This window comes from Schistocerca nitens, chromosome 4 (genome assembly GCF_023898315.1).
Source record: "Schistocerca nitens isolate TAMUIC-IGC-003100 chromosome 4, iqSchNite1.1, whole genome shotgun sequence".
NCBI lineage: Eukaryota > Metazoa > Arthropoda > Insecta > Orthoptera > Acrididae > Schistocerca > Schistocerca nitens.
Window position 1 is genome coordinate 987,083,368 of NC_064617.1, and position 15,549 is coordinate 987,098,916.

At 41.3% G+C, this 15,549-nt stretch overlaps 1 protein-coding gene across 1 annotated transcript in view; it reads right to left on the reverse strand.

The window, feature by feature from the left end:
* The window catches only part of LOC126253699 (dedicator of cytokinesis protein 1), a 443,179-nt gene extending 432,933 nt beyond the window's left edge, over positions 1-10,246 (reverse strand). The window contains exon 1 of the mRNA XM_049955225.1: positions 10,112-10,246. Coding sequence (XP_049811182.1) covers positions 10,112-10,157 — 46 coding nt within the window. The 5' untranslated portion in view covers positions 10,158-10,246. The remainder of the gene's footprint in view (positions 1-10,111) is intronic.
* Positions 10,247-15,549: the final 5,303 nt, after the last annotated feature.

The following is a 15,549-nucleotide window of genomic DNA, read 5'->3' on the forward strand; positions in this document are numbered from 1 at the left end:
TCACTACCACACAGGTCGTCATGTGCTCTCCAGTGGATAGATGAGAGAAGTCCTGGGCTGCAAATTGATAAATCAATGGCCAAGTAACTACCTCGAGCCACACTGAAATGTGTGGCGGCCCCAGTATTTAAAAGGCAGAGGTCGAACTGAGACAGTAAAGTTTTGACATCTCTGCCTTGGCCAGAAGCACAGTATCACCCCACAAGGGGTTATGAGCATTAAAATCTCCCAAAAGTAGGAAAGTTTTAGGGAGTTGATCAATCAGTGCAGCTAATACGTTCAGGGGTACTGCACCATGTGGAGAAAGGTACACATTGCAGACAGTTATTTCCTGTGTAGTCCATATTCTGACAGCCACAGCCTCAAGAGGGGTTTGAAGAGGCACAGTTTCACTACAGACTGAGTATAGGACATAAACGCAAACTCCAGCTGACACTCGATTATAGTCATTACGGTTCCTGTAATATCCCTTATAGCCGTGGAGGGAAGGGGTCAGCATTGCCGGGAACCAGGTTTCCTGGAGGGCAATGCAGAAAGCAGGTGTAAAGCTTAACAGCTGCCATAGCTCAACCAGTCAGTGGAAAAAAAGCCGCAATTCCCCTGGAGGATGACATCATCGTGAGACTGCACCGACTGTTTGCCTGAGCAGTCTATATCCATTGTGTCTGAGGGTCCGGTGAGATCCGGGACCTCAGCAGACACCAGAATCTCCACCCCATCCTCAGATGCAGAGCTTGTAGGTAGTTGTGGTGTGGGTGCCACCGCAAGTTCCTTGTTCTTGGGGATCTTCTTTTTCGATTTCTCGCGCTGTTCCTTGGGTTTCCCTGGCTGGGAGGACTTCACTGAATCAGTCTCCGGGACTGAAGACGAGCGTGAAGCCCTACAACCAGCTGCTTTCGGGCAGGCCCAGCTTGCTGAAACACGTGTGTTTCCCACCTTCTTTCACGGTTGTGAAACATGGATCCTTAAGGCCGGAGACAAACAGTATATTGATACATTCGAGCTCTGGTGCTGGCAAATGACACTGCACCTAAAATGGACCGAAAGGAGAATTAATGTGTCCATTATTAAGCAACTAAATATCTCCAGGCACCTTTCTTCTGGTGTCAGTCAAAAAATTCTCCAATCCTTTGGCCATATTGTAAGGAGGTATGGAGGAAATCTAGAGAAAATAATCTTGGAAGGAAAGGTTGAAGGCACGAGACCGAGGAGGAGAGCAGCAAGCAAGTGGATAGATCAAAACAAGAAGATCTCCATCCAATTCTTCAGCAGGCTCCAAGACAAGCTGGTAACAATCTGAATATAGATGCCCGATTCACAACACTCAGCAATGAGTATGACAACTTGTAATGATGATAATATTGAATTTAAAGGGACTGCACTACTTGGTTCTCTGTCCCTCAATCCACAGGAAAATCATGTAGAAAGATAAGAAATGAGAAAAGGAAAGTCGTCAGCTACAGGATCTGTGACCATGTTGTCATAGCTGAAAATAATGTGTGACAGTACCTTAGTTTTAATCAGACAGTTAAAACTGATATGAAACCCAAGCAGTCAGCCAGATAGCTAAAACTTGCATCTGGTCACTGAAGGATACACAAAGAAGAGTCATCACAGTCAGTACAACTAAAAATGGGGTGGAAAATGAAAATGCGGTGAGAAAATGCAGACTGTAAAGACTAGAAAGCTACTTACCTTAAACAGGTAGATAAATAAAATATGTACATAAAAAATTGAAAAAGCTTGACAGTAAGGAGGGAGAAAGTAGCCCGAGGGCACATGCCACAACGAGAGGTACTCCCTCTCACAACGATACCCGACACCGAACGTGCATTAAATTATATTGTATAATTTGCTTACCCTCAGGAAATGTAAGACTTTAGTAGCTGCCAACCCACTGTCTGCAAGCATCTGAGGTAGGGCGCACACAGGCTGAATGCTTATCTGAAATCGGCCAGCAAGGCATACTTTGCTGGGATATGGGCTACTGTGAGATTACCACCACAGCTGCACTGAGTGGCGTCCTCCTGATGCAAAAGGAATACGCGGTTAAGTGTCTTGTGCCCCGCACACAGTTAGTGAAGTGCTGCGGCATCTTTCTGAGGGGCCTGGAGAGAAGTATGCCACCTCAATGGTCCCCTCGATTGCTCTCAGCTTGTTGAAGGTCACTGTAGCCTGCTATTCGATATCTCAGGTGTTCAGAATCAGACACAGTTCCAATTGTAAGTCTGTGCCTGGTACTCCTAGTACAAGTTCATCTGCTAGGGTTGCTTTTTTAGTTAATTTGTCAATAAGTTCTTTTCTCAGAATACCCACATGGCTCAGTGTCCAGATGAATGTTACTGTCATTTTGTGGCTGTGGAGGTCAACTAAAAGGTCTTGGATGTTAGTGACCAAAAGGTTTTTGGGGTAGCACTGAGCTATGTCTTTTAAGCAGCTCAGGGTGTCAATACAAACCGGGAAGTCCTTAATGGCGAGACCTTTAATGTAGTACTGCTGAGCCTGCAGTGTATACACTGTATATACTCACCACAGAATACTTCTCGTGCTCCCTTCCATGTGCAAAAGCGTAACAAACACTGTCATTGATTTTCAATCCGTCCATGTAGATGCATGTTGAATATGGGTAGTCACAGAGACACAAACTGAATGCACATCTGAGAATTGAGGGGTCAACATTTTTCTTACGATCCAGAAGAGGTCCACCCGAATCTTATCACTTGGTACATACCACAGGGGATGCCCAGAGGGAATTCTATGTACACAGACAAGAGCAGACAGCTGGAAGTCCTCACAGAGAGCTTCTAATTGTATTCCAGCTGGTGTACCCATTTTTGGGTGATTTGTAATATTCCTCAAGCAATTTACCTTGAATTGGTGTACATATGGTAACCATGTTAACTGACTCAAATAAAAGGCCTAAAAATTGGAAAGTTTCAATGACTTCAAGTAACTGGTTACAGAGGTAAATGTTCTGTTTACAGATGCACAGTTCTGACTCAACAAAAGTACATGACACTAGTTTTCACAGATGAAAAATTGATATCCACAATTCAGAGCCCAATTATGTATCTTTTCTGTAGCCCCTCGAAGTTGGCACTATGTGGTGTGCAACGATGCAGCACTGTAATGCAGGCAAATGTCATTGACAGTGACGGTGATACTGTCACTGCAGTCACAATACCACCGATTGCAAACATGAAGAGGGTAATGCTCTGAATGTATTAGTTGCTATTTGGACCCAGAACAGCCAGAGGAACAGAAATTCTGGATAAAAATGGTCAGCAGCCCCAAAAGCCTCACTCACGCAGGTTGGACAGGATGTGATGGTACCAGGTGGTGTCATACACCTTCTGTAGTTCAAAGAAGGCAGCGATCAGGTACTGGCATTGCACAAAAGCATTGCGCACTACAGAGTTGAATCAGTTGGTCTGTCATGAACCAGAATTCCCAAAAACAGTTTCAAAACTACGATATATGTCCATGGCTTCCAGGCACAAACATTCTTGCAAATAATCTGCACGGCCTGTCTGTTTGAGAGATTGATCGATAATTACTCAAAATTCGAGGGCATTTTTCCTTCCTCAGGAAAGGGATAATAATACCCTCCCACCACTGGGGGGAAAACTCCCCTTCCCACAAAATACAAGTGGAAAACCCAAGGATGAGTTTGATGCTGTCATTGCTAAGGCGTTTAAGTGTTAAATTATGGATTTTATTGAGTCCAGAAACTGTGTCTTGACACTCTGCTAAAGTGCTGCAGAAGCTCCCATTCACTAAGTGGAACATTGTATGACACTAAACCTTGTGCAAGGAAGGACAAAGAATTTCACTCCACCAGGTGTTTCCAGATCAGAAATTAGGAAGGTAGTTACTGGATGTGGACATTTTGGTGAAGCTTGCCTTAAAATACTCAGCAACAGCCACTGGATCAGTATAGGTGTCGCCACTCAGGGAGATGCAAGGATCTACTGTAGACAATGGGTGGCCAAAAATGTGGCAGAGTTTAATCCATACTTGAGATGACTGGATGTGAGCTCTCACACAACACATACTGTTTCCAACACTCCTGCTTTCTCCTACTTCTTTATTAAATACCATGCCTTCACACAAAGTCTCTTGACTGCTATTAAGTGTTCCATAGGGGGCTGGCACTTTTGTCGAAGTTTCCTGCAACGCTCTCTGACAGCTGCAACTATTTCTTCAGAGCACCGTGGCTAACTTGCATTGGAGTTGAAAGCTTGCTAGTTGGCTTTTTGAAATGACCTACACGGTGCAAGTTCCATTGGTCGAAAAAGAGAGTGATAGGAAAATGGTCTCAGTTGCAGAGGTCACTAGGGACATACCACTGGATTAAGGGTGAGATGTGTGGGCTTCGGATTGTAATGTGTATGGCTGACTAAGATCACAGCTCCAGTGTTAAGGAAGCAGACTTCCAGTTCTGAAATTAACTGCTCTAGTAACTTGGCCCAGATCAAATGGAGCAGCAGAATTCACTTTAACTTTAAATTTATCCTTCTTGCCCATGTGAGGATTCAGTTTCTGTGAGAATTTTCCTGTCTTGACTTCTGCAACAGAAGAGGACCATTCTTTTCTATGGCCCACAGCCTGTGTCTCCACTGGCCACTGGCTGATGGTAGATTGCTGATCTGTTTTAACCCGGTAGGAGGGCACCTCGGTAGGTATCCGCTTCCCTGGTGAATCTGGATGAGGATGAGGCATCTCTGGCTGCACTGATGGCACGGTTATCACTAGTGTGGTGGGTGTGGTGATGAAGGGGGGCGGGGGGCTAGTGTACCATCCCCCAACTGTAAAACAGACATTCAGGTGTAGCTAGTACCTGAAGTTGGTGTCCGAGACCTTGTCACCGTGCTAGGTGTGAATTTTCACAAATTTTTGCAAAGTTTGACATCTTATCGATCAAGTGGAGTCATTTAAACTTTTTCTTAGTACCCTGATAAAACAGGCAATCATGAATTTCGTATTTCTGGATTTTCTTCTCTTCTTGGAAAGTGAACCCATCGGCACACGAGGGGGATGTTCTGGGCAGTTTAGACATGTAGGGAGTTGTTCACAATGGATGACATACGTCCAAACCTCTGGCACATAAAGCTCATTGGAGGAGAAAATTGAGCTCGACATCACATCTGTAAGCCATGATCTTAAGTTTCTCAGGCTAGGATGAAAGCTCCGGGGTCCACCCTTTTATCCTTAGGTCCTCTGGAGGCAATGAACAAAATGGATTCCATGTGGCTCTAGGTTAACACACAGTTATCCGTCTGTAGTGTATGATCCCAATGAAAGATGACACCTTCAAACCGGTTGAGTTTTTGGTAATGGATATATACCCAACCCTGTCACAGGTCTCAGGTGCCTGTGTTTGGTTAATATTCAACAATGATCCATTTCTCACCTTCTCTATTATTATGTCTTCTCCAAACCAGTCCTTAATATTTTCAACAAAAACGAAAAAAAACAGTCGCATTGTTGCAAAAGTTTCTCCATCAGCTCTGCAGGATACCAAGAACAGGGCAAACTGTCCATTTTCTAACCTACCTGCCCGATTAAGGGATCTGACATTCCACGCTCCGATCCGTAGAACACCAGTTTTCGTTCTCCTGATAACAACGTCCTCCCAGGTAGTCACCGCCCAGAGATCCGAATGGGGGACTATTTTACCTCCAGAATATTTTACCCAAGAGGACGCCATCATCATTTAACCATACAGTAAAGCTGCATGCCCTCGGGAAAAATTACGGCTGTAGTTTCTCCTTGCTTTCAGACGTTCGCAGTACCAGAACAGCAAGGCCATTTTGGTTAGTGTTACAAGGCCAGATCAGTCAATCATCCCGACTGTTGCCCCTTCAACTACTGAAAAGGCTGCTGACCCTCTTCAGGAACCACACATTTGTCTGGCCTCTCAAAAGATACCCCTCCATTGTGGTTGCACCTACGGTACGGCCATCTGTTTCGTTGAGGCACGCAAGGCTCCCCACCAACAGCAAGGCCCATGGTTCATGGGGATAATTTTAGGAAAAGTATGGTTCATCCATAAAGGAGACCGCATATAGAACATTAGTGCAACTTGAGTGTTTGGGATCTCCACCAGGTTGGGTTAAAGAAAGAAATCAGAACAAATCACAGGCAGGCTGCTAGATTTGCTATCGATATGGTCTATCAACATGTGAATATTATGGAGATGCTTCATGAATTCGAGTAAGAATCCCTGGAGGAAAGACAACATTCTATTCTTGGAACACATCTGAGAAAATTCAGAGAAACAGCAAATGAAGCTGACTGCAGCACAATTCTATGGCTGGCTATGTACATTTCACGTAAGGACCATGAAGTTAAGATAAGTGAAATTAGAGCTCATACACAAGCATATAGGCAGTGTTTTTCATTCATTTTATTTGTGAGTGGAACAGAAAAGGAAGTGAACGGTAGTGGTACAAGGTACACTCCGCCACACACCATACGGTAGCTTGCAGAAATGTACGTGGATGTAGCTGTAAGATTCTTTTCTTAAGAAAACAAATATGGCAGCTCATTCATCAGTAAAAATGGCAAAGTTCCACATTGTGGCCCTAGACAAGCCAATCAGGACCAAACAATCACTACATCATTCTCTGTCACAGGCATCATGGAATTTGGAGCATTTGGTATGAAAGCCATCTTCCCAGTTGCTGCCAGGTAACTTGACCTTTGGGCAGATATCAATCAGTCAAGTAGCTCCTTAGTTGGCCTCAAGAGGCTGACTGCATCTCATACTCGTCCATCAGGACACTAATCTAATAAGATACACACCAAAATCAAATTTTAAAGCGCAAAACATTTCTGAGAGCAGATGAGTACTTATTATAACTATTGTTTATAAACTGCATGTTAAAACTGAAGAAATTGCAGAAAAGTAAGAAATTAACTCGATGGGATCTGGATATACTGAAAGAACTTCTTGTTGTTTAGAGTTTCAAACAAGAAAAGCATAGCAGAAATCCTGGGAACACACACGAGATACTGAATTTAACTGATGAAGGAGAATATAAAACTGCAGCAGCCCTAAATGAAGCACATGAAAGGAAACACAGGTGTCTAAAAAATGAGACTGACAGTAAGTGCAAATTGGTTGACCAGAAATGGCTAGATGACAAATCCAAGGCTGTAAAAGCATGCATGATCAGGGGAAAGATAGATGCTGCTTACAGGAAAAATACAGAAACCTTTTTATAAAATTCAAAGACAAGATTTCAGATGGCAGGTCAGTACTGAACAAGGAAGGGAAGGCAGAATGGCAAAAGGAACGTATAAAAGGAAATGAGCTGGAAGATTACATTATCAAAAAATAAGATGAGAGATAGACACTGCTACAAAAATTTGACAGAGCACTCAAAATCTAACTTAAAACAAGGCACCTGGAGTTGACGACATTCACTAAGGTTTATGGAAATCCTTGGGGGGCCACCCATGAGAAAATCATTCCACCTGGTGTGAAAGGTGGCAGAACAGCAAAAATGTGTTTCAGGAAAAATCTAAATAATTCATTATTCCAAAACTGGCAGTTGCTGCCAGGTGTAAATATCACAGAATACTGACAGGAATTATTTACAGGAGAATGAAAAAACTGGTAGAAGCTGACCTTGGGGAGGATCAATTTAGATTCTGGAGAAACGTAAGAACACAAAGGGCAACACTGACCCCCATGACTTATCATAGAAGATAGCTTAAAGAAAGGCAAATTTACATTGATAGCGTTTGTGGATTTACAGAAAATGTCTGGCAGTGTGAACTGGACTGACCTCATTGAAATTCTGAAAGTGTCAGGCATAAAATACAGATAATGATAAGGCTATCTACAATCTGAACAGAAACCAAGACTGCAGTCATGAAAGGCAAGCAATATTAGGAAATCGTTTATGAATGTATCTGTCTGTAGTGTAACTTTATGTTAGAGTGAAACATGGATGATAAATAGGTCAAACAGAAAGAAACCAGACTTTGATATGTGGTGCTACAGAATAATGTTGAAGATCGGATGTGTAGATCAGGCAACTGATAAACTAATAAATTCTTGGGAAAAGAACATGATGAAAAGAAGATTGGCAGGACACATGCTGAGGCATCAGGGAATTGTCAATGTGATCATGGTGCGAAGAGTGAGGGGTGAGAACTGTAGAGGGAGACCTACACTCTGATACAGTAATCAGGTCCAAGTGGATATTGGTTGCAGTAGTTATAGAGAGACGAAGAGGCCTGCACAGTACAGCCTAGCACAGAGAGCTGCACCAACTCAGTCTTTGGGCTGAGACCCACAACAACAATGCAACCTCAGGGATTCCAAGAGAAGCCCAAAGCCATCAGCATAAAAAAAGTGCAAACAGGAACGTGTCATTAATAGCAAGCAATAAATTAAGTGTTATATTTTTTTCCCATGAATAATAGATTTACTGATTCAGACTGAATATTATAATGGCACTGAAGAAATCAAATACGCTCAGAGTATTCACAAGGCCAAAATGAACTTATAGATAAGATACCGTGTTTTAGGAACAAAATATTTCTCTAAGCGATCCTATTGGCAGATCACAAATTATATTAATAACAGTAGCTAGAATTTATATGATCCATATGATTTCTGGTTACAAACTAAACTCCAAACTCAATTCCTAATGAAGTTGTTAATTATAAGAGCAGTAGCAATAAAAACTCTTCTGCTTTCTTTTGGAATATCTTCACATCTCCAATTTCCTGCTTGCTACTTGCTGCAACATTGTGAACATGTTGATGTATCAGACAGTTCGGTGAGAGTGTCACGGTGCCTCCCCTCGATACATTGTTTGTGGTGACAAACTGATCTGCAGTGAATCCCTAGATCTAGGTTAGGCTGGAAGGCAGCAATTTAGTTGTGAGTGGATGAACACAAATAATGTTCCATAATTAACAAACTTTATGGAAAGAAATGGTAAACTACATTGCCAACAAATCTCCAACTGGTATATTGGTTTATATTATGTACATAGGTCTACATTGTACATCAATATGAAAAATGCAGCAAGGGGGACCTCTTACAGAAACATTAACCAAGAAAGTAAATAGCTTGTACTAGCAACCATCTATTGATATGGGTATAAAATGAAACAGATGAAGTAAGTACAGTAATAAGTAGCAAAGGATCACTGAAGCACAAAGTAGTGATGTAATATGAGACAGTCAAAAGCTTTTACAATTTGGCTTGCATTCATATGTCACACCCCTGCCTGTAGAGGAGAAAAGTTTCCAACTTTGAATTCCAAATCTGGATGAATTTACAGCACTAGAGAATACAGAAAAAGAAACGAGGCAAAGAGAAGAAGATAAGTTATCGTGACATTTTAATGAGTATGTCAGGTGGGGAGGGATGTCGGAGCTCAATTGTTGAGGGAGCACTAACATGCACTACAAAGGTCAAGGAAATAATTCACCAGCTGGAGACATTACTATAACAGAGCAAATGATATTGCTGTCATTGATGGTCAAACAAATGTTTTATATTATAGAACCTGAGAATAATAAAAGTTTTTCTTACAAAAATAATTAAGTATATCTATCATGGCAAAAGGCATAGGTGCAAAGTTTTGAATGGATATTTTCTATGATGTTCTGCACTATACAGTATGTCACTAATTTTAAACATAAAGTCAGAAATGTGGTTCTCACTCCAAGTATTTATTTTGTTTTGTTACATAAAATAATAAAGAAAGCTGCTGCAGACTGAGTACAACTATCAACCTGAATCAATAAACTAATCGACAAATGATATCTCGTTATGTGATAAGTAAGTCTAAACGGCTTTCTCGTCAATTACTGCATAACGCTCAGTGCATAAAGCATTTTTGTCAAACGTAAACAACAAACCAGGGACGCAGCAATTTGCCCTGAAACACACATTAAATCTCTATTGTAGGTTAATTTCTACGAACATCGTTATATTTTGGTCTGACTGATATTCGGCTAATGACATTCAACAAATGGTTCAAGTGAAGCAATCACCATAACCTGTTCAAAAAGTGGGCTTGGCCGCAGATGCGCAAGTGTAAACAACATTCAGCAAAACTGAATCGTGAAAAAAACTTACCCACTCCATATTTCTCGCTTTCTCTTACAGGATTCCACCCTCCCATTTCTTCAACTGTCAAGTCATATGCCGAAATTTATATACAGCTAGATAAAAAATATATATGTTATTGGTTCGCCCATCCGACGACCATATCATTTCCGCTCTACTGTTAAGGTAAAGCGAAATGACTGAACTCTGTCAAAACGGTTCTTTAAATTGCGTGTCGAGAATAGACAATCAGATACAAATAGTACAATTATTTAAGTTATATTAAAATTTAATATCTTTTTGTTTAATTTTAAGTTACATTCTTATGTATTATCTCTGTTATCGATCATACACGGTAAAGTACTGTCCATCACTTTATGATACTATCGTGAAGCTGGGCTACTTTGCCCCTGCATGTTGAACTTTGTTCAATTGTGATGGCTATAAAGTTTGTATGCTAGAAGATAATAAAAAAAGGGAAAAAACTTTGTTGAAACTCTGAAAGAAGAATCAGTCCTGCCTAGCACCTATTCTAATAAATATTTCGTAGCAGTTTTGATTCTATGCAACAGTTGACATTTCCTTTTGGCTCATACGTTTGAGTTATTCTGCCACTCGATATCTTGGATATTTTCTTCTTACAAAAGCTTTACTACTGTATTTTTGAAGTAAATTTTGTCAAGAAAAAACTGGTATTTTGCTACCAGACAACTTTTTAAACAGGAGACAAATGGCATTCATTTATGTGTAGAAATTAATTGTTGTCCAATATCATACCCACAGACGTGTAATCATCATGTTTCTATCTTCATTCTCACAGTGTAATTTTTTAGAGAAAACGTTTTCCTGTTTTCATTCTCACTGTGTAACTTTTTAGAGAGAACAATGTTTTGAAACTAGATATTTAGTAAGGAAAAATTAATTGTCCTATATGTACAATAAGAGATCCAAAGTATAAGTAAAAAATACAAATACAAAACATGTTATTTATCACTAGTGTTGCCAGCTCCGATTCTTTTTCAGGAGGTAGAGCTTAAAAATTTCGAAAGATATAGCAATAATTACGCAAGATATTCTGAAAAATACCTTCCGATTCTTTTTCGGGAGGTAGAGCTTAAAAATTTCGAAAGATATAGCAATAATTACACAAGATATTCTGAAAAACCCCCCATGAACCATGGACCTTGCCGTTGGTGGGGAGGCTTGCGTGCACAGCGATACAGATAGCCGTACCGTAGGTACAACCACAATGGAGAGGTATCTGTTGAGAGGCCAGACAAACGTGTGGTTCCTGAAGAGGGGCAGCAGCCTTTTCAGTAGTTGCAAGGGCAACAGTCTGGATGATTGACTGATCTGGCCTTGTAACAATAACCAAAACGGCCTTGCTGTGCTGGTACTGCGAACGGCTGAAAGCAAGGGGAAACTACGGCCGTAATTTTTCCCGAGGGCATGCAGTTTTACTGTATGATTAAATGATGATGGCGTCCTCTTGGGTAAAATATTCCGGAGGTAAAATAGTCCCCCATTCGGATCTCCGGGCGGGGACTACTCAAGAGGATGTCGTTATCAGGAGAAAGAAAACTGGCGTTCTACGGATCGGAGCGTGGAATGTCAGGTCCCTTAATCAGGCAGGTAGGTTAGAAAATTTGAAAAGGGAAATGGATAGGTTAAAGTTAGATATAGTGGGAATTAGTGAAGTTCGGTGGCAGGAGGAACAAGACTTCTGGTCAGGTGACTACAGGGTTATAAACACAAAGTCAAATAGGGGTAATGCAGGAGTAGGTTTAATAATGAATAGGAAAATAGGAATGCGGGTAAGCTACTACAAACAGCTTAGTGAACGCATTATTGTGGCCAAGATAGATACGAAGCCCACACCTACTACAGTAGTACAAGTTTATATACCAACTAGCTCTGCAGATGACGAAGAAATTGAAGAAATGTATGATGAAATAAAAGAAATTATTCAGATAGTGAAGGGAGACGAAAATTTAATAGTCATGGGTGACTGGAATTCGAGTGTAGGAAAAGGGAGAGAAGGAAACGTAGTAGGTGAATATGGATTGGGGCTAAGAAATGAAAGAGGAAGCCGCCTGGTAGAATTTTGCACAGAGCACAACTTAATCATAGCTAACACTTGGCTTAAGAATCATGATAGAAGGTTGTATACATGGAAGAACCCTGGAGATACTAAAAGGTATCAGATAGATTATATAATGGTAAGACAGAGATTTAGGAACCAGGTTTTAAATTGTAAGACATTTCCAGGGGCAGATGTGGATTGTGACCACAATCTATTGGTTATGACCTGTAGATTAAAACTGAAGAAACTGCAAAAAGGTGGGAATTTAAAGAGGTGGGACCTGGATAAACTGAAAGAACCAGAGGTTGTACAGAGTTTCAGGGAGAGCATAAGGGAACAATTGACAGGAATGGGGGAAAGAAATACAGTAGAAGAAGAATTGGTAGTTTTGAGGGATGAAGTAGTGAAGGCAGCAGAGGATCAAGTAGGTAAAAAGACGAGAGCTAGTAGAAATCCTTGGGTAACAGAAGAAATATTGAATTTAATTTATGAAAGGAGCAAATATAAAAATGCAGTAAATGAAGCAGGCAAAAAGGAATACAATGTCTCAAAATGAGATCGACAGGAAGTGCAAAATGGCTAAGCAGGGATGGCTAGAGGACAAATGTAAGGATGTAGAGGGTTATCTCACTAGGGGTAAGATAGATACTGCCTACAGGAAAATTAAAGAGACCTTTGGAGAGAAGAGAACCACTTGTATGAACATCAAGAGCTCAGATGGCAACCCAGTTCTAAGCAAAGAAGGGAAAGCAGAAAGGTGGAAGGAGTATATAGAGGTTCTATTCAAGGGCGATGTACTTGAGGACAATATTATGGAAATGGAAGAGGATGTAGATGAAGATGAAATGGGAGATACGATACTGCGTGAAGAGATTGACAGAGCACTGAAAGACCTGAGTCGAAACAAGGCCCCCGGAGTAGACAACATTCCATTGGAACTACTGACGGCCTTGGGAGAGCCAGTCCTGACAAAACTCTACCATCTGGTGAGCAAGATGTATGAAACTGGCGAAATACCCTCAGACTTCAAGAAGAATATAATAATTCCAATCCCAAAGAAAGCAGGTGTTGACAGATGTGAGAATTACCCAACAATCATTTTAATAAGCCACAGCTGCAAAATACTAACACGAATTCTTTACAGACGAATGGAAAAACTGGTAGAAGCCGACCTCGGGGAAGATCAGTTTGGATTCCGTAGAAATATGGGAACACGTGAGGCAATACTGAACTTACGACTTATTTTAGAAGCTAAATTAAGAAAGGGCAAACCTACATTTCTAGCTTTTGTAGAGTTAGAGAAAGTTCTTGACAATGTTGACTGGAATACTCTCTTTCAAATTCTAAAGGTGGCAGGGGTAAAATACAGGGAGCGAAAGGCTATTTACAATTTGTACAGAATCCAGATGGCAGTTATAAGAGTCGAGGGAAATGAAAGGGAAGCAGTGGTTGGGAAGGGAGTGAGACAGGGTTGTAGCCTCTCCCCAATGTTGTTCAATCTGTATATTGAGCAAGCAGTAAAGGAAACAAAAGAAAAGCTCAGTGTAGGAATTAAAATCCATGGAAAAGAAATAAAAACTTTAAGGTTCGCCGATTACATTGTAATTCTGTCAGAGGCAGCAAAGGACTTGGAAAAGCAGTTGAACAAAATGGACAGTGTGTTGAAAGAAGGATATAAGATGAATATCAACAAAAGCAAAATGAGGATAATGGAATGTAGTCGAATTAAGTCGGGTGATGCTGAGGGAATTAGATTAGTAAATGAGACACTTAAAGTAGTAAAGGAGTTTTGCTATTTAGGGAGTAAAATAACTGATGATGGTCGAAGTAGAGAGGATATAAACTGTAGACTGGCAATGGCAAGGAAAGCATTTCTGAAGAAGAGATTTTGTTAATGTCGAGTATAGATTTAAGTGTCAGGAAGTCGTTTCTGAAAGTATTTGTATGGAGTGTAGCCATGTATGGAAGTGAAACGTGGACAATAAATAGTTTGGACAAGAAGAGAATAGAAGCTTTCGAAATGTGGTGCTACAGAAGAACGCTGAAGATTAGATGGGTAGATCACATAACTAATGAGGAGGTACTGAGTAGGACTGGGGAGAAGAGGAGTTTGTGGCACAACTTGACTAGAAGAATGGATCGGTTGATAGGACATGTTCTGAGGCATCAAGGGATCACCAATTTAGTGTTGGAGGCCAGCGTGGAGGGTAAAAATCGTAGAGGGAGGCCAAGAGATGAATACACTAAGCAGATTCAGAAGGATGTAGGCAGCAGTACGTACTGGGAGATGAAGAAGCTTGCACAGGATAGACAAAGATAGATAGGATATAGTAGCATGGAGAGCTGCATCAAACCAGTCTCAGGCCTGAAGACCACAACAACTACAACAGGGTGTCATTACGTAACACTTCAGCAGTAGGCAATCAGACATCATCTGACTGGGAAGAAATTACATGTGATGTTCCCCAAGGTTCCATACTAGGTCCACTACTGTATATTAATGACCTGTCATCTGTTACATTACCAGATGCCAAGTTCGTCTTATTTGCAGATGATACAAACATTGCAATAAATAGTAAATCAAATATAAAATTTGGAACAGGCAGCTAATCAAATTTTTACTGACATTAAGAAGCTATTCATAGCCAATTCACTGTCATTAAACTTTGAAAAGTCCCATTATATGCAGTTCAGAACTTCCAAGAGATTTCCTTCTGGCGTGTGTATAAAACATGATGACATGGATATGGGAGAAGTTGAGAGTGTAAAATTCTTGGGATTACAACTTGATAATAAGTTCAATTGGGAGCAACATACTAACGAACTGCTAAAGCACCTAAACATGTCTGTGTTTGCAATGCGAATGATGTAAGACATAGGAGATATAAATATAAAAAAAAACTGGCATATTTTGCTTATTTTCACTCCATTATGTCATATGGTATCATACGCTCCTGGAAATGGAAAAAAGAACACATTGACACCGGTGTGTCAGACCCACCATACTTGCTCCGGACACTGCGAGAGGGCTGTACAAGCAATGATCACACGCACGGCACAGCGGACACACCAGGAACCGCGGTGTTGGCCGTCGAATGGCGCTAGCTGCGCAGCATTTGTGCACCGCCGCCGTCAGTGTCAGCCAGTTTGCCGTGGCATACGGAGCTCCATCGCAGTCTTTAACACTGGTAGCATGCCGCGACAGCGTGGACGTGAACCGTATGTGCAGTTGACGGACTTTGAGCGAGGGCGTATAGTGGGCATGCGGGAGGCCGGGCGGACGTACCGCCGAATTGCTCAACACGTGGGGCGTGAGGTCTCCACAGTACATCGATGTTGTCGCCAGTGGTCGGCGGAAGGTGCACGTGCCCGTCGACCTGGGACC